Source organism: Eufriesea mexicana, unplaced genomic scaffold, assembly GCF_001483705.2.
Source record: "Eufriesea mexicana isolate 0111107269 unplaced genomic scaffold, ASM148370v2 scaffold1852, whole genome shotgun sequence".
NCBI lineage: Eukaryota > Metazoa > Arthropoda > Insecta > Hymenoptera > Apidae > Eufriesea > Eufriesea mexicana.
In genome coordinates this window covers 202,294-221,017 of record NW_016909934.1, presented here as the reverse complement: position 1 = coordinate 221,017, position 18,724 = coordinate 202,294, and the positions used below count along the sequence as shown (strand labels likewise).

At 47.3% G+C, this 18,724-nt stretch overlaps 2 protein-coding genes across 9 annotated transcripts in view; one reads left to right on the top strand and one right to left on the bottom strand.

Annotated features, from left to right (window-relative positions):
• LOC108549230 (Dpr-interacting protein zeta) overlaps window positions 1–18,724 on the bottom strand; it is a 284,709-nt gene that overhangs the window by 66,393 nt on the left and 199,592 nt on the right. The window contains exon 3 of the mRNA XM_017902519.1: window positions 5,080–5,186. Within this exon, the coding sequence (XP_017758008.1) occupies window positions 5,080–5,186 (107 nt within the window). The remainder of the gene's footprint in view (window positions 1–5,079; window positions 5,187–18,724) is intronic.
• FucTC (alpha-(1,3)-fucosyltransferase C) lies at window positions 8,335–17,798 on the top strand. Of its 8 annotated transcripts, XM_017902520.1 has the most exons (6): window positions 11,552–12,485; window positions 12,659–12,755; window positions 13,818–14,150; window positions 14,256–14,842; window positions 16,256–16,550; window positions 17,163–17,798. In XM_017902520.1, the coding sequence occupies exons 4-6, from the start codon at window positions 14,281–14,283 to the stop codon at window positions 17,509–17,511; spliced, it is 1,206 nt and encodes a 401-aa protein (XP_017758009.1). In that variant the 5' UTR covers window positions 11,552–12,485; window positions 12,659–12,755; window positions 13,818–14,150; window positions 14,256–14,280; the 3' UTR covers window positions 17,512–17,798. The 8 variants fall into 8 exon arrangements, with proteins under 8 accessions (XP_017758018.1, XP_017758016.1, XP_017758011.1 ...); XM_017902529.1 differs by lacking the exons at window positions 11,552–12,485; window positions 12,659–12,755 and adding an exon at window positions 8,335–8,434 and having other exon boundaries at window positions 14,044–14,150; XM_017902527.1 differs by lacking the exons at window positions 11,552–12,485; window positions 12,659–12,755 and adding an exon at window positions 10,295–11,233 and having other exon boundaries at window positions 14,044–14,150.

Below are 18,724 nucleotides of genomic sequence, written 5' to 3'. Positions count from 1 at the left end.
CGTATAGTTAGATTAACCCTGAACGCTGTCAACTCAACTCGCTGAACTTTGGCAGAAGACGCCCCTTTTTACAGCGATCAGCTGCGATTTTTCTTTGCTGGGACATTCTAGTAGGTCCAGGATTTCTATTCTAGAAGGTGCTGGATCACAGGTTAAACAAACTCGGCAAATTTGTTTTTCGTTCCTGAGGAATTTTAATCTTTTCATTAGAGATAGCTCGGATGGTATCGAGCTACTTGGGTATCCGCGAATCGTGGTACGCTGGTCGTAAAGAAACAAATTGTTATCCCCTTGACTCGGGCTTTCGATGTTTATAAATGTGTGGAAAGAATGAACACACGATGCGCGATGACTGTGTCAGGATGACTTCGATTTTCAAACGATTTGCACGTAGATGAAGAAGATCTCTGAAGGATTCTTCGAGTCCCGAGACATGTCAAATTCTCCGCGAACAAACGAGAAATAGGACCGGATTGAAGGTTCCTTCTAAGTTTCTTCTATTTCTCGATCACCTCGATCGGATCCCGCAAGATCGACATCCGCACTCGCCGATTTTGACCGCTGAAATTGAGCAGGGAAGAGAGTTTTATTCGCGGAACGTAGCAGACTAGCAAACATCTTTATGATTCGCCGGGATAATGGACGAAGCTGTAAACGCGGACAGGCTTTACGGTTTATTGTCGCGGCATTGTAACGCTCGTCTCGTCTTTCATAAAACTGGATCAGCCGAATTATTAAAATTCTTCTCCAGCCTCGCAACGCCAGCTACCTCTCTGCCTTCCGCCGCCGGAATTCGTTCACTTTCATCCCGTTGCTCGAGTTACGTATAATGAATTACCATCACCGTGACTATTAACCGCCCACCAACCAGCGTTCCTCTAATTCCCGTTTATACATCTATTTTACATTTGTCACATCTGATTTTTCCAAGACCCATTCGAGGAGTAAATTAATTTACATTTGCTCAGAGATCTCCAGATTTTCATCTCCACTCGACGCTGGAAAATGGCTGCTTAATTTTACACGAGTCTCCTAAAATTCTTCGAATTAGAAGGAAAGGAGAAATAAATAGAGATGAATGTAGGAGACGGTGTAAGAGAAAATTGGTAGATTAAGATATTTTACGATACAAATTAAATTTTCACGTACAAATATTTTTCCATTTTCGAAATTTTCACTTGGCACGTCAATTCAGTCGCCATATTAAATTTCGATTCAGAAACAATATCTTTTCATGTACACCGTAGGATTTATTAGCCAACCAGAGCAAATTAAAGTTACTTGTAACTCAAAATCAATTTTACTTACAAAAAATTTTCTATTGTAATTAGTACCGCAAACGAAGTTAAAGCGAAGTCAAGTAAAAAGATTCTCAGATTACACGTGGAATTCGTACCTCGGCCATGTCAAAATCAGATTTCCTTCGATTCCACGGGGCACCCATTGCGGCACCCATTGCGAGGGAAAGTTTTAAAGAGGGCTGCCAAGAATAGCAATTTTTCGTAAAAAAAATGTTCGAAAATGACTTTCCACTGCAATTAGTATCGCAAACAAAGTCAAAGCGGAACGAAGTGAAAAGATTCTCAGACTACACGTCGATTTAAACCTCGGTCATGTCAAAATCAGATTTCCTGTGATTTTACGGGGCACTCACTGTGTGGAACAAGGGAAGGATCGGAATGCCGTCCGTGGGAAAGAGGGCTGCCGAGAGTGGCAATTTTCCGGGCAGGGCACGTTGTCGTGCAGGAACTCGCGGAGTAATTGGCTCGGACTAATAAGCGCCTCCGACCGACCCGGAGCGTCTTCCGCGCGGTTCCGCGTGAAGTCACGTGCACGTGCGTGGAAGACATGCAGACGGGACACGGCGGAAGTTTCGAACCGGTCCGGAACACGTGCCGCTCCCATTTACCTCGCAGCGGTGCTCGATCACGCTGCCGGCCACGCAATTACGCGAAATTCTTCGCGATAACGGGACCGCGGCCGAGAACTATCGTTCTCGCGATTTTCTCGTGCGAAGCACGGACGTATCGTTTGCCATCTGCCTCTTCGAATGCTCTTGTTACAGCCAGACATCGAGCGCCGATCGTATCGCAAACCGATCTACTGGAGTTGCATCGCGTCTTCGCATATATCGCACGCCATTTTGGTACTACTCGTAGGGGTTCGAAAGATCGGTGAGCATACTGCAATTTTAGGTATTAATATTAGGTTCAAATTAACAACGCGAAACTAACAATGGCTACAAAGTTTGCGGGTTACAGACCGCGGGAAAATGGTGCAGAGCAAAAATCATTTAAGTACATTTGTAAATCGCACGTTTATTTGTTTTGTTTGTCCGTTTCGGAAATTCTATTTTGTTTATCGTTTTAGCAAAATCAATTTCAGGCTCTGGCCAGTCGAGCCAGAATGCACGGTCTCCCGGGCGACGCGTTTGTTATCGCCGGTTTGAACGAAATTAACGAAATTTCGCATCGATCTCTCCCGTTTCATTTTTATCGCTGCAAAGTAATCGCCAAGTTTCGGATAACGATAAAACGGCGTGCGGGGAAAAAATTTATTGCGACTGTAACGTAATAACTGCAAGGGCAAACGAGCCGTGATTGATTCGCGGTCGATCGAGGTTCGAGTTACTCGACGGAATACGGGCAGAGAATTCGTCTAGCGACGCGGCAGCGATCGAATTAAACGTAAATAAAAATCGCGGCGAATTCTTTTATACCGGCTGGCCGCGCAAAATATTTACCAGCACTCCGGGCCACTCCGAATTTAGCCCTTTGTACCCGACGATTTTTTCGCTAGGGAAGACCAGAGATTCAAAGATTCTCTACTAAAAAAACTGACGATACCTTTTTCAGCAGTAAATAAACAATTGTAGAATTATTTGATTTCGATACCTCGCACACTGTTACATTGCGTTAAATTTGATATATCAATTAATATCGATCTTCCAAATTCTATGGAACGGTGACTGACGGTCATCTCTCGAGTGCAAAGGGTTAAATCTAACCGAATAGCCGAACCCTGTCCTCCTCCCTTTTTTCCCTCTCCGCGGCTAATTTCCCGTATTTAAAATAGTCTTCGCGCATCCATCGCTGCCACACGCTCCGATCCGCTTCTAAGACGCCGATATTGACCGAGTCGACGTCCACGGATGACAAAGATCGGCCATCTCGATCCCCGTCCCTCGACCGACGTACAAAGGATCCTCGACAGGGGGCCCGCGATTGATCCCGCAGTTTTTCAGCCTACGGTGCTCGTTTCGTGCTCGCTTCGTGCTCGTCGACGATCGCTCGACTGGTTCCCCGATACGTTTGTCCGCGCGAATCGACGGCGCCGCGGGCGGCCCTCGTGGCTACGAGTATCGAACTCTTCCACGGGACAACTGATGCGTTTCCAATAGCGACTACGGCGTCGGCGTCCATGACGGCGGTTACACAACGACGCTCCATCGATGCCAGTCCACGGGAGGCAGCCGGTGGCCTCGGACCACGCCGAAGAATCCGCCCCTGGACCGCGGAGATCGCGATCCACGGTGTAAAAGAACCGGCGGAAATTATCGACACGCCGACGAACAGGAGCCCAGGCATTCGTCGGAATCGCGGTAATGCTAATAACGCAGGCATCTGCCGGTGTAACGGAGTGTAATCGCAGGCGGAGAGGATCGACGGGGAGGATCGATACGGACGATGAAGAGAACATCGGCGACCCACGCGGCACTCCGCTTCCGCTCGCTCCTCGTCTCGCTCCGACCACCGTTCATCCTTTGTTCTTTCTCCTCGTTTAATGATTTACGACCGCGAAACTGCTAAATGCTAGAATAATGTGAAACACGCGTTGCGCTCCGCGTATATTATCCCGATCGCGTACACCGATGCAAACATTTCTCGTAATAAGCTTTTTCTTTTCCCTCTTTCATTTCTTTTTATTCCGCTATCTCCTTTATCGCTACGCGACTCGTCCTCTTTGCCTTCCCCTCTTATCTCCAGGCTATTCTATCCTCCTAATCGATGGCCATGCGTACCAGCAACGACCAACGGATGAATTATCGCGGCGATCTTCCCCGCTCCCGGTCTTTACGCGCCTGATAATGCTCGGAGACGTTTAAACGATCGGCTGCGAAGATTAACCTGTTTCCATTCCGAGGGTACACGTAGGTCGGGGTATAAAACGATGGCAGGATCGTTAATGAAACGCTCATGCGCGGCATAGCGGGGTTAAAAATGAAAGTTGTCCTCGACAGGGAGCATCTTTCACGCTCGCGAGGTACGAGGGCGTTCCGCGCGGTGACACGTGTTTATTCGCTTTGAAAACGGCTTTCACGTCCTCCTCGACAAGAGCCTGGAGCGATGTTCGATCCAGGCGGCTCCTTCGTGCGCGTCGTTCCATTAAAATCCTTGCAATAAAAAGGATTCCGAGCGTGCACACCGCGACAAAACGCCCCGGCAGGAGCAGCGGATATTTTGCCTCGGTGGGACAGGCCGGAGGGGGAATCGATACATCGGCAGCAGATAGCGTAAATATTTTAGAACGCGGCGGCGTTACAACGTCTGCGGTGGCATTTATTATTTATCCACGACATTGCGTAATAATGGAGCCACGGACGTGGCTTACGTAAGCGCCGGGCCCCGGCTGTGCCGCAAACTTCTCGCGAGATAGCTCCGGCTGAAAATTCGAACCGAGTGCAAGCTGAACCGGCGACTGCGCGCCGGTACTCGCCTACTTTCCCTTCCGTTACGCCCGAGTTTATCGGCGACTCGCACGCGCCATTACAAAAATTACAAAAATCTCGTTGGACGTTAATTTGGAGAATAATTCTAAAGGAAAATAATGCTGAAAGAAAATAACAATTAGAATATAATTCTAAGAAAATAAAATTAGAAAATAATTCTAAAGAGGTATACGAATTTGGGGTACAATCGGTTGACTCGATTCTATGCGATTCGCTATGACAATAGGAGAGGAAGTATCGTGACGAGGATGAGCCTTCGTTGGAAAATCGGGCCGAGTTACAACATCGGTAGAGATTGTGAAATCGATGACATCGTTACGGCATGCAGGTAGGTATTTCGATGCGATTACCTTGTAATTACCGAGGTTTTCAATGACGCAAGGCAAGCTGACGTCTCTTCCCAGTGGCACAGTGACGTTCGGTATTGGCTCAGCGAACATCGGTCGGTCGGACAGGGCTGCGCAGACAGAAAACGCTATTAGCCAGCTGTTTTTCGTATTTATGCGATATCCGATGGAAACGGGACGTTTCGAGATATCGATACCCGGCGATCGCTTTTCCGGCTCGTTCGATCCACCGGAACATCCCGTCTCGGTTTCGCTAATAACCCGAGATGTATTATCGGCGACCACGTCATTCGACATGAATACCGCCCTAAATATTGCACGACCTTGCCCGTAATACACCTGTTTCCCGCGCTAAATGTTCCGATATTTATTACCATTACCGTTCCTATTATTACCAGGCTATTTGCATCGCGAGCCATCGACGTTCGCGTTGCGCCATAGGTCAAAGGATGTTTCGCGAAGCTCTTCCCCCGCCGATTGAAATAGAAACGCGCGATCGGCGGGGAAGAAGTTTCGAAAAGAAGACGAAGTGCAGGAGGAAGAGGAAGTGGAAAAGGAAGCGGGCGACCGCGAGTCATAGCAGTGGAGAAATCCTTTGGGAAAGTTGCGGGATTGGTCAAGGGTGAAGCGAGAGGGCAGTTGGTTGACCGTTCGACTGGAAGAGGAAACCGTCGAAGCCATCTCGAGGCTGCATCTACCGGAAACACGCGCGGAAAGAAGAGGATCGCCGCCATTACGCCAATTCGGCATTACGCATCTTGCCATACACCGTGATATTCAGCGCGCGATGCAATTATCTGAACATTCGACCGGTATACGCCTCCTCTGTCGATGAATCGGTGCATTATGCCAGTGGAACCTCGTATCTCGTTTCGTCCCAGCGGACACGTGAGTCGCATCGACAAAATATCGTATCTGCGTTTATACAAAGCTGCGATAAATCCGCGCTGGAAACTCTTTCTAGGCTTCGCTTCCACGAAGTCACTGCAACACCCACTTAATCCTCTCGCAGTGTGGTAAAATTACGAATTCAGGTCGAAAAAATGTCCTGATTTTTTATATCCGAAAACACCGTGGCGTGTAATGAAAAATGTAAAAAAGTAATTTTATATATGTGGTAGGATCGGATTAATAAATCAAAGGGGACTTTTGATTCTGATTATATTTTATATTTCTTGGCGGTATAAAATAAACGGAGGCTCGAAGTCTTCTGTAATACGCGGTGCAGACGGTTGTAGGAGATTTTAACCCTTCGCACTCGAGAAGCGCCTCTCAGTCGCCATTTAATCAGATTCTAAGGATGGATGTTAATTAGTATATCAAATTTACAATTGTAGTAAAGATCGAATTTATAAAACTGAACTTTTGTGGTAAAGGAATAGGTTTATAGAGATTTAACTTTAAACTTTGATTATATTTTATTCTCTTACAATACAAATACGCGGAGGCTTGAGTCTTGTGCGACGCGTAATGCAAACGGTGGGTTGTCAGAAAGCGTTTCCTCGAACCCATCAGCTAGGTTCTTATAGACCCTATGACGACCCATTGCGTCACTCAGTCCTGCTTCCAAAATTGATAAGCTTGATGGTTCCTCGAGGCAAACATAGATCCCGATGCAGGGTAACGCCATCCAAATAAAGACTCTTCTCACAGGATTTTCAATCTTTTATTAAAAATTAGCTCGAGTGGGTGTTTTTGGGGGCCAAGGTGTGTACGAGTCGTGGGACGCTGGTAATAAAGGAATAAATTAGAAAAAATGGAAAAATGGAATAGTAGTTAACCCTTTAGCTACGGGCAGACTCTCCGCCGTGGTACTCCCGCAGAACGAGCCGCGAGACCGATCGTCAGAGGCATTTGGTTTGCTGAGTATCGAGGTCCGTAATAAACAAATATAACAAAATACTAAAATACTATAGCAAAACAAAATACTCACGCTGCATGTCCAGAGTGAGGTAGTTGATGTGCAATAACTGCAGATGCTCGTCGTATGTATAATACGTGACATTTTATGGAGAGCGACTATAGTCGCCCGTAGTAGCGAAAGGGTTAAGGAAATAAACTGTTAGTAGAGGAATAAATTTTGACTCATGCTTTGTTAGCGTGGTAATCGTGCTTCGATGCCATGTGGCAGTGCGTATCGTGGGGGAGTGAGTGAGGAGTGAGGATAGCCACGTGCTCGTGTATGCCTGGTACTGGTGCTGGTGCTGAAAGTGTGTGATATAAAAAGGCCAAAGAATTTTTTTTTGTTCTTTCTATTTATTTAAGTTATTTTTCGCTTTCTTTTCTTTTAATAAATGTTTTTGCTTAATAAGTTGCGGTGTACTTAGTTATTCGAAAACCTAAACTCAAACAAGCTTTCAATCTTTGGGAATGAGTGGAGAGAATGAATACAAGTAATCTCTCGAGTATCGAATTCAATACTGCGTCTATCATGCTCAGTTACAGTCTTAATCTCTTTCCGTATCTGCGGTTATCGTGCCGTGACAACGCGCTTAGGAAGGTTATCCATTAGTTCTGTCCGCCAGTTTCCTAAACGATAAGCTTTGTGGAAATGTCGGACTCGTTCCACGTGGCTAGAGGCGAAACTTTTTGACACCCGTGACCGCGAGAACGAGCTTCCAGTGCGAGTCGTCGTTTCCAACGCGAAGACCAATTGCTAATTAGTGGTATCCTGAACTCGTGGTTCGAATTGCGTAAAAATTTCGCCGAATAATCTCCCTTTCTGTACGAATCGATCACTCTTTTGGTGACAGTGTCGCGCAGCATCGGCGTATCGCGATGAGTCATTCGGAACCTCCGACTCTCGCAGCACCTGTGTAGCTATATCGTACCGGTCATGAATACGATAGCGGTACAATTTATCGATAAAGATAGATTTAGCTCGAAACGCGATCTGTAGGATTTATGGATCCGAATAAATTCACAATTCCGCGGATATTAAACAATCGACGAATTCCTTCGTCGGAATTTTTGTTATACCTCTCAACGATTGCAAACATGCAATTATGATTTTTATACACGTATGAAGTACACGTATGGCAGCGGATCGAGCGATCGTCGATGCTAGTGGTGAGTGTCGGAACCGCGTAGCAGAGGATCGAGCGATCATCGGGGTGCGACAGTGGATCTAGAGAATGTTTACGCTAGATTATCGGTGACGCGAGAAGTACAAACGAGTTCCTACTATACACGTGGAATTTTTTGGAAATAAAATTACTCGATAATACACATGGTATATAAGTGTGTGACCTGTATGAGTATAAAAGGGATGCTTAAGGGATGAGAGTCGGGAGTTGGTTCCGAGGAGTCATCGAGGAATGATTCGAGAGTCGATTATGAGACGACCAGTGTAAACGTCGTAAGTCGTTTGTCGTATTTTATCTAGTGTATAATAAACATTGGTACGCGATAAATAGAGCTCTATTTCGCACCTATTCCTGCGTATAACTCGCCTATTCCAGGTATTTGACAATTGGCATACTAACATTTGACACACTTAGCATATCTCTGTCGTGCCTGGTACAATTTAGTACGACATGGTCCGGGGAGAAAAAGATAGCGTTCTCGAGTTACAATTTTATGGCATGATTCTTTCCAACATTTTGGAGACATTGTCGCAACGGAATGATTAACGGAATGGCTTATGTTTTGAAATTAACAGGGTTTGTTTGTGGTCTTGGACTACGCGTGTTGCATTTTATGGTAGGAAAAATTGAAAATTGCCGGTGTCACGTGTCGTTGTTTGATTTGGGACTCTTAAAAATTCGTTATCGATGGTGTACGTAATTTACACTCTTCCTGGTATCTGATATAAAACGCTCAACTGAATTCCTGTTAAATACGAGTACAGCTATGACTGGTACTAAAGGAAACAAAAAATATCGGTAAATAAACAAATGGCGGCACTTCGAATGTATCTTATCGATTTTTCTACTTTCTTTTTAAATATACAAGTATGAAACGGATAGAAGGAATGTGAATTTTTGCGTGATTTTAGTAGGAGTCGTAGTTGCCGATATACTGAATACGTGTGCAAAGTTTCGTGATAATCTGTCAAGCACTTTTCGAGACATCGCGGACACCGTTTTGAGAAACACAGTTTCGAGGAATACGCGTTCCCCGTCACCATCTCATCGAAACAGCGATAACTCCGTTATTTCCAAGAGTTCGAATTTAACATTCACGTAAAATATTCTTGAAAACGCGTACCTTACCTCAAATAAAAAAGAAAATTTTTAAAATCGATTTCTTTTATCCTAGATATCAGGGAATCTTTCCTTCTCGACCTTCTCGAAATTTCATTAGCCGCTCGACAAATCGAAAAGAATGCGATGCAACATGATCGTTAAGGCATCTCGAGGCGTCGTCAGCAGTTCCTTTCGTAAATCACGACATCGCGCACACGTGACTCTCTGTCTTTTATCATCGTCCGTCCCTACGAGTCCCGGTGTCGTTCGAAAGCGATTGCGAGGAGGCAAGTTTTACGATCGCGCGATATAAGGCAGTCAAGTTATACACCCCTGAGTCGCTCCATTTCCTCGCGGAAAGCCTCTTAATCGCGCCTCGCGAGCATATTCCACGCGCCTTTCAATTTCGCCGGCGATCGGTCGATGAAATCGTCTCGATCGTTCCGATCCGATCGTCGCCTTCCGGTTTACATTCGCTTCCGCGCGAGACGCGTTGTCTTCGAGCACATGCTCGGGTTACTATTCCCTCCGCGGCTTAATCCGTTCCAGTTCGTCGAAACGGGAATAAGTATATCCGTTCCCCCCCTCCCGAGGTGTTATAAATATTCAGCGAACAAAGGAAACGGCGGTTAAGGAAACGCAGGAGGAGGATGTGGCGCGATCTGCCCAGCATTTTCCAGTGACCTGGGCGATTCTCGCGAGCGTTTCACTTTCCCACACGCGAGCCGCCGAGCAGTCGCGATTTCTAGGCGCAGCAAATCGGTAGATCGATAGACGGTGTTCGTTGTTGATAGTAGATCGGTAGATGGGGATTTTGTTAAAAAGGCTCGGGTATTTTTTTATTTTCCCATATTTCTAATTGAAATATTGGCACTCGGTGTGGTCGGATAGATAGCAGGGACGCGAAGGATCGTGCCAAGGGCCATCGATCGTGGTAAAAGGACGATGGCGTGTTTGTAACATTCCACTCATCGATAGTTCCCCCACCGTGGCACTCGAGGTGGCTCCTTTGGGACTAGCATAGACACAACAGCGTGCACGTCGCATTCGACCAGTCGGCTTACAACTGCTGGTTCAGTCGGTAGTCGCGTGATTCGCGGTACTCCAACCTCTACGTGACTTCCGTCGACACGCCTTTGCAACTGTTCGCTGTGCTTTCCGTTTCGATCGGCTTGTCCGGCTATTTATCGCTGACCCGGTGACCCGGGAGCCGCATTGAAATTGCGGGAAAAATCGGAAGGCTCGAGTCCCGGGGACCAGACGCGCGGTGAACGCGAGGAGTAAGGAAAATCGATCGTGGAAGACAGCCGGGATTAGGATCGAGGAGTAAAAGAGCGACAGCGGCGGGTGATTGACGGGACGATGACGCGATGAGCAGACACAGAGGGACGAGAGGGCAACCGAGATGGAAACGCGAAATTTATGAGACTTTCAGAGAGTAAACTGCGAGCACGCGACGATTCGCGACAAATTCCTTCATCGAACACCTGTGCCCCACATTCGGATTCCACGTTGAACGCGCCGCGGCTATGGTGAACCATCAATCACCGGCTTTATCGTCCTTTCCATCGTCCTTTCCATCCTCGATCCTCCGCCGGAAACGGAGTCCCCCTTTTTGCATTCGACGCGTTCCGCGCGATACAATCGCGTCTCGATGGACCAAATTTCCACGAAGCGCGAGCGTCCCGACCGGTTCCCAGTGCATGCTAAACTTCCCCATTTACATGGTCTCGTAAATTTCGAATTTTCCCCGCGTACAGGCCAATGGTGTCTAGCGGTGTCTCGAAACAAAAGTCATCCAACGATTTCGCGCGCGATACACCGGAAATCGAAGTGGAAGCTCGATCCGAGGACCTCTGACAGCCTCGTGTGCTAATCGCGATTTTATTTCATTAAATAAACTTATCCGATTTTATCGTTCTCTCTACTTTCTTCGTAATACGGTCTATGTATACATATACACGAACGAGGTAAGTAGGTATATGTTAGGACAGCACATGTCACGCTTGTCTGTCTGCCTGCGTACACTTCATACATGGCTCGCATGCTATCTTATCGACTTTATATTCATGTATACATCATTTACAGTTATTCCTAACATTGTGACCCATTTTTTTCTCTCTTTCTGCCGTATCCCCCTCAGTCGTCGACACGCGCGGGTGCGGAACACGAAACGGAAGGAACTAGAGAGAACGGTGCGATTGGAGAATGCGGAATTCTTTATCGTTTCCAGGTACTAGTTGGCACTCGAGGTGGCTCCTTTGGGACTAGCATAGACACAACAGCGTGCACGTCGCATTCGACCAGTCGGCTTACAACTGCTGGTTCAGTCGGTAGTCGCGTGATTCGCGGTACTCCAACCTCTACGTGACTTCCGTCGACACGCCTTTGCAACTGTTCGCTGTGCTTTCCGTTTCGATCGGCTTGTCCGGCTATTTATCGCTGACCCGGTGACCCGGGAGCCGCATTGAAATTGCGGGAAAAATCGGAAGGCTCGAGTCCCGGGGACCAGACGCGCGGTGAACGCGAGGAGTAAGGAAAATCGATCGTGGAAGACAGCCGGGATTAGGATCGAGGAGTAAAAGAGCGACAGCGGCGGGTGATTGACGGGACGATGACGCGATGAGCAGACACAGAGGGACGAGAGGGCAACCGAGATGGAAACGCGAAATTTATGAGACTTTCAGAGAGTAAACTGCGAGCACGCGACGATTCGCGACAAATTCCTTCATCGAACACCTGTGCCCCACATTCGGATTCCACGTTGAACGCGCCGCGGCTATGGTGAACCATCAATCACCGGCTTTATCGTCCTTTCCATCGTCCTTTCCATCCTCGATCCTCCGCCGGAAACGGAGTCCCCCTTTTTGCATTCGACGCGTTCCGCGCGATACAATCGCGTCTCGATGGACCAAATTTCCACGAAGCGCGAGCGTCCCGACCGGTTCCCAGTGCATGCTAAACTTCCCCATTTACATGGTCTCGTAAATTTCGAATTTTCCCCGCGTACAGGCCAATGGTGTCTAGCGGTGTCTCGAAACAAAAGTCATCCAACGATTTCGCGCGCGATACACCGGAAATCGAAGTGGAAGCTCGATCCGAGGACCTCTGACAGCCTCGTGTGCTAATCGCGATTTTATTTCATTAAATAAACTTATCCGATTTTATCGTTCTCTCTACTTTCTTCGTAATACGGTCTATGTATACATATACACGAACGAGGTAAGTAGGTATATGTTAGGACAGCACATGTCACGCTTGTCTGTCTGCCTGCGTACACTTCATACATGGCTCGCATGCTATCTTATCGACTTTATATTCATGTATACATCATTTACAGTTATTCCTAACATTGTGACCCATTTTTTTCTCTCTTTCTGCCGTATCCCCCTCAGTCGTCGACACGCGCGGGTGCGGAACACGAAACGGAAGGAACTAGAGAGAACGGTGCGATTGGAGAATGCGGAATTCTTTATCGTTTCCAGGTACTAGGTAATTGGGTTGGTGCCTGTCCTACGCGTTAGCCGGAGTAATTGCGTATAAAGTTAGTTTGTTAAGAAGCGCGTAAGCTGTTAGCATGTCAGGAATTTGATATGACTCATAACCCCATGGTATCTCGCGATGTAGAAATCGTACGGAGCAGACGTATTACAGGTCGAAAATATAATTCGAAAAATGCGGTACTATCACAGCGGTGTGTCACGTGCGTGCGAATTAAAGCGAATCTTTCGGTGTTAATTGACGTATATTGTTTGCGTTTCTCTGTCTCGTTTAATAAAATTTAATAAACTTGAAATATATTCGCGAATAGTAAACAAAATTCTCCATTTTTTGCAAGGTAATCGGCTTTCTTCGACTCGGTCGAGCGCTGTTCGAATAAGGATCGGTTTCTGACACGGATCGCAGCGATTCTAGGGGAAATCGATCTTACGTTATACGATACTGAATAATATATTTTTTAACTATTTTTGGTATCGTGAGGTATTCAGGCGGATATGATTACAGGGTCGTATGACGAATTATCGGTAATCCTTTAGCGAATCGCGGTTCTAGCATTTCCAATTTCAATATTCGATCGTTAAATTAACATTCGAAATTAATCGCGAGTCATCGTACGGCCTTGATACATTTCTGGGGCTCGTTTCTAACGCGCATATCGCGTAGACTGCGCATGCTTGGCACGAACTTACTTTTCTCCATTACAAGGTCGAAGTATCGAAAATAGTCTCCAAGATGTTGAGAGAAGCATAAACAGAGTGCCGAAGCCAAGTCTCGAAACGGTACTACGAGATATTTAACGGGGAATAATTATAAGGTTATTTAAAATGTTCGGAATATCAAACAGAATTTAGTAGCCATAAATTGGCAGCAAGTAGTCGACGAACTAAGTCGAGATTCCAAGTTAATGAACAATTGCTTTCAGTTTACTGCTCGGTGTTAAACGGAACGTAAGGCTGCGCAGTAGCTTGCTTTAAATGTGCGAACGAACGTCGCGTTAAACATTACTATTTTATCTTTATGCTAATAACGAAAGATAAATATCTTTATCGATAGCTCAGTTAGTTTGCCAAGGACCAGGTAGTCGACATAATTTTCGATCCACCGCCATTGTAATTCTCGAGTCACGTGTTCTCCATTGAGACAAATTTGTGCTCCTTCTCATTCTTCTACTAACTAAATTGGAACTGATATGTTTGCAAGTTATACTACGTTTCCGAGTGTTTACGCGTGTGTACGCGTGTTTTCAAGGCTACGTGAATTGCGAAATGGATGTTTGTAGGACACCGGGACGAAAGTTGAAAACGCGTGGAAGTTCTCGTGGGGACATCGAAGATATCCCGTTCGACGATCGTCCTGTCGCGTTTGAAACCGCAGGAGAGAACAAAGGTAGGATGCAAGAAATCGAAGGATGCTTCGGGATTATTCCCGGCTAGAAATCTCGGGATAGACCGATGCAACGAGCAGTATAAACGAGGATCGCTCTGGTTTCAGTCACGAGGACAAGCTCCACGTGGAAATGAAATTATGGACACTCGGAAGAACCACACTGATCTCAGTCCTGATCCTCACCTTCACCCTCTACATTCTGTCATTCTACTTCGACTGCAGGATCGGCGACATCCTGTATTTCAGGCGCAATTTTATGACAGATCAACGAGTGATGAACGTGACGAGGAAGATCCTGTTCTGGAACACGATGTTCGGCGACGAGACCTTCTACATGGGAAAAGGGGACATATTTCGCGACTGTCCCGTGAACAATTGCTACGCCACGCACGACAGAAGTTACGTGGACCTGACAGAATTCGACGTCGTCCTGTTTCATGCCAACGAGCTCGAGTACTTCGACCTGCCAAAGTACAGGACCTCGAGACAGTGGTACGTCTTCGTGAACCTGGAGAGTCCTGCCAACAGGCCGCTCGTCAGCCCCATCTACGATGATTTCTTCAACATCACGATGACGTACAGGTTAGATAGCGATGTCCTGTGGACCTACGCAACCGTGGCAGACGTACACACCGGAAATATCGTGGCGCCTTTGCAGAACACTACTTGGGACATGGTTCATCGTCCACCAGGTAACTTCAAAAAGGAGAACACGATCGTCTTTGGTATTTCTTGGTCACCGAATTGATCGAGCAGTTTGCTATAGTAGCGCGTTGTTCGTTGGAACGTCGCAGGATTGTTCTTCCTGCGAACTTGGTATTCGTCGCGGGACGTAATTATTTCCGGATCTCTAGACCGCTCCCGCTTGTCGTGACAAAGAACCCGATTATTCGCCGGTGTGTGGATTGCCATCGGGTTAGCGAGTTCCTTCCTAGCTTGCCGCGTGGGACGAGCTGGAAAACGGTCGCAACGACTCGCGAACGACCCAGGGAAACTCGCGGAGGAAGAACGATACGGCCATTGGAGTTCCGACGAGATCACGGTAATCGATATCGAGGGTAAAACGGAATGCAAAATGGGGGTGAAAAGGGAGGTGAAAACGGAACGCGTGGGTGCGTGCAATTAGCGGAAACGGGGACGCTAGGTCGATAGCTCATCGAAGTTACGCGCGCGAGTCGAGTCGAGCCGATGGTTATCGCGTGTGGTTTTCCTCGGAAAAGCGGCAGGAGAGACGGGATAGCGGAGAAAAGGCTGGAAAGTCACGGGAGCGAGGGCAAAGGATAGCCGCAGGCCGTGACAATTCTTTTGCGTAATCGCGTTGCGCAACGCGCGAACCTACCGCGAAATCCTGCTAATTAAACTGTCGCCGATGACTTTATTAACCGTTGCAAATTAGCTGCCTTCAACGTCCGCGTATTTCCGCCTCTGCCGCGCTATTCACCCAGGTCACGTTCGCAGAATCGTTGCTGCGAACTTTCGGCCACCACGTACCGATCGTGTGTCGTTACCACCGCAAGACGTCTGCTCGCTGTCAATCTGCTTCGTCCACCATTATTCTCTGTACTCCCAATTTTTCTTTACCCTCGATTAATTTCCCGAGAAAAATGCATATAAGACCTTGGGAATGCAACGACAGTGACGCACATGCACTCAATGACCTTCGGCACGCAACTGTATTGCGAGAAACGACAGCTGACCCAAAATACTCTAAGGTCCAGAAATAAACGTGCTAGACTCGCCGTCGCGAAGCAGGGCGTTGCACGATCGTAGCCAAATGTCTGGCGCCAAGCTTCCCGCGGTACTGTGCGTTCGAGAAAAGAAGGCACAGTGTGTTTACATCCAGGACCTCTGTCACCGTCTTCGGCCAGTAGCGACCATTGCCAGTGATCATGGGAGTGTCAGCGGAGTTAATTAGCTCCCGTGAGGATGTAAACACACTGTGTCTTCTTTCCTCGAACGCGCTATAATACACTTGACCCTGTATCGAAAACGGTTCTGGCAAATATTACGCGGTCTGTTGGATAGTTAATCAGGCTTTACGATATCCGCAACACTTGCATCCGAGTGATCGATCTCGTCATCGAAGCAACGATTCGTTCGCACAGGTGACCGACCGATGACCCACGAGGACTCGTCGCTATTGAAGACGATCAGTGGCAAATCCAGGCCTATAGTCTGGTTCGTGAGCAACTGTCAGGCAAAAAGCGGCCGGCAGGAGTACGTGAACGAGCTGTCCAAGCACATACCCGTGGACATTTATGGGAAATGCGGCAGCAAGCAGTGTCTATCCACCAAGGAGTGCTACGCGCAGGTCGTAGAGCCCGACTATTTCTTCCACCTGTCGTTCGAGAACTCGCTGTGCGTCGATTACGTAACCGAGAAGCTGTACAATGCTCTCAGGTAAAACAATGGCCATGGAACGTTCTCGACGATGACATCGTTAGGCACAGCTAGCTCGGGTTCCTAACGCATTGCGTACCGCCCACGAGTTTTCTCGTGTTTCGCGCGCCATCTGTTACGGACCTTAGATGTCAACGCACTGTGTTTTCTAAAACGCGCGGTCCCCGGCGTAAGTCTTAGAGATTTCTATGCGGTACGCAATGTGCCAATTTCAGCCGCTTTCGCAGCTCCGAATCCGCGTTCAATCGCTTCGACGCGTGACCGAGCTGCGAGTGATCTTCCCCTGACAGACATGTCTCACCTGTCGTTCCTTCCCAAAGATCACTCGCAGGATCGGAAACGTACGATCGAGGAAGCTATAGATCCCGTGATCTATAGCTCTAACTCGAGATGAAGAGGTTTACTGCTCCGATCGTGTTCGATTATCGTGTCAAGGCGGAGAGCAAGATGACACACCGACCTTCCAATTGACTCGTCTTGTTATCTCATTCGCGCGACACTCGCGTCTAATTGCTCCTTATTTTTCTGCCCGCTCGAGACGGGCAGAGGAGCAAAAGGTGCCATGGTCAAAGGGTAGCTAAACAAAGGGTATTGTTTCGGTTCTGCTTTCAGATACAACGTGGTTCCCATCGTCTACGGGGGCGCCAATTACAGCCTCTTCGCTCCGCCGCGATCCTACATAGACGCGCTCGACTTCGACACGCCGAGGGACCTGGCTGAATATTTGAAGAAGCTGATGCAGAATCCGCGAGCGTACGGCGAGTATTTCGCCTGGAAGAGGTATTACAAAATCGACAACAGCGTCCGACACGTCTCGTGCAATCTCTGCGAGTTCCTTCACAGGCAGAGGGAACCCAGGATGCAGAATTCGCTGTCCGATTGGTACAGCAGGTCCAAGTGTCCTCTGCAGGAATTCCTGCGTTACCACGATTACCTGCAACGGTCTATCTTGAAAGACTGATTTAATCCGCGCGTCTTGTCCCCCGTTTTGTAAATTATCACCGTGTTGGTTTAAGTTATCACGGAGTCGAATAAATCCAGTTTACGAGCGTGCCGCTTTATTCAAATGCATTCGTTTCGCGAGGACAGCGTGCATTTCCCGGAGTTGCAGCCGGCGTTATCCATCTATTTGTTATTAGATTTACGCGTTTGTCGTCGCATCGCGTAACTGGAAAGTGGGAAAATTGATGGACGTTTTTGCCGCGCGCGCGCGCGCGCCAGCGAAAGTCGCCGAGGAAGTGGAACGTCGACTTTTGGACGAATAAAGCAGGAATGCCGTTTCCTTTTACGAGTATTCTAATCACGAGAACGTGTTTACGTCGGAGCTAGAGACACAACGTGTCGTGTATATAATCGCGGGACTATTTACGCGTTCGTTCAATTTTTCGACCAGATTATTTATTCGCGAATCTATCCGTATTTGGCGTGATAAACCCGACCGGATGAATCGCTATTGTTTGCTCGAGCGAAAGAATGAAAAGGAGAATAAAAAGATCCCTGTAAGAGTAATTAGAATGTTTCATCCTGTGATTTGAGGAATCGGCGCGAAGTTCGTTCACCCATTATACTTCCCATGAAATATTCACCGATCGAATCGTTACGGGTGCCCCGAAGACCGACCATTTTCATAATTTATTCCGTCACACTGCTCTTCCTTCGCTCTGGAATGCGTTGAAATGCCAATTAAGCTATCGAACGTTTCTCGAAAGAATTTACCGTTTCAGAATCGCTCGCCGGTTTCGACAAGGGGGGAACGGGGGGAGACAAAGAGAATGGCAATTAATCTACTTACCGCGCAAGAGTTCCCGGAATCGGAACCTACGAGTTTTCCAGATAGCGTTGAAATTATGTAAACCAGCTTATGGTCACTTATCGAGAACATATTTTTAGCGCGTGACTGGCATAACCGTGCACCTGTATAAATTAATCTCAAGGCTTCGGATGTCGCGAACGGTGACAAGGTTAGTTTCATCGTGAATGCGTAAACGAAAAATAATTCCACCTTTCGAAATGATCGTTTCGATGTACAATAATTGCAACTGACATTGTCAATGGGTCGCATGACTGGATTTTCTGCTTATGCGACTGCGCTGCATTCGAATTTTCCGTTCACGAGGAGCATTTTATGGCAGTGACACTAGTTAGGTACTTCGATTTCGCGACAATTCTCTGGT

What these genes read in the sequence shown, in the direction of transcription:
- FucTC (XM_017902529.1), top strand. Translation starts at nt 14,281, where the DNA reads ATGAAATTATGGACACTCGGAAGAACCACACTGATCTCAGTCCTGATC. An exon ending in CATGGTTCATCGTCCACCAG is followed by an intron (nt 14,843 to 16,255) that starts GTAACTTCAAAA and finishes TCGTTCGCACAG; the next exon opens with GTGACCGACCGATGACCCAC. An exon ending in AAGCTGTACAATGCTCTCAG is followed by an intron (nt 16,551 to 17,162) that starts GTAAAACAATGG and finishes TTCTGCTTTCAG; the next exon opens with ATACAACGTGGTTCCCATCG.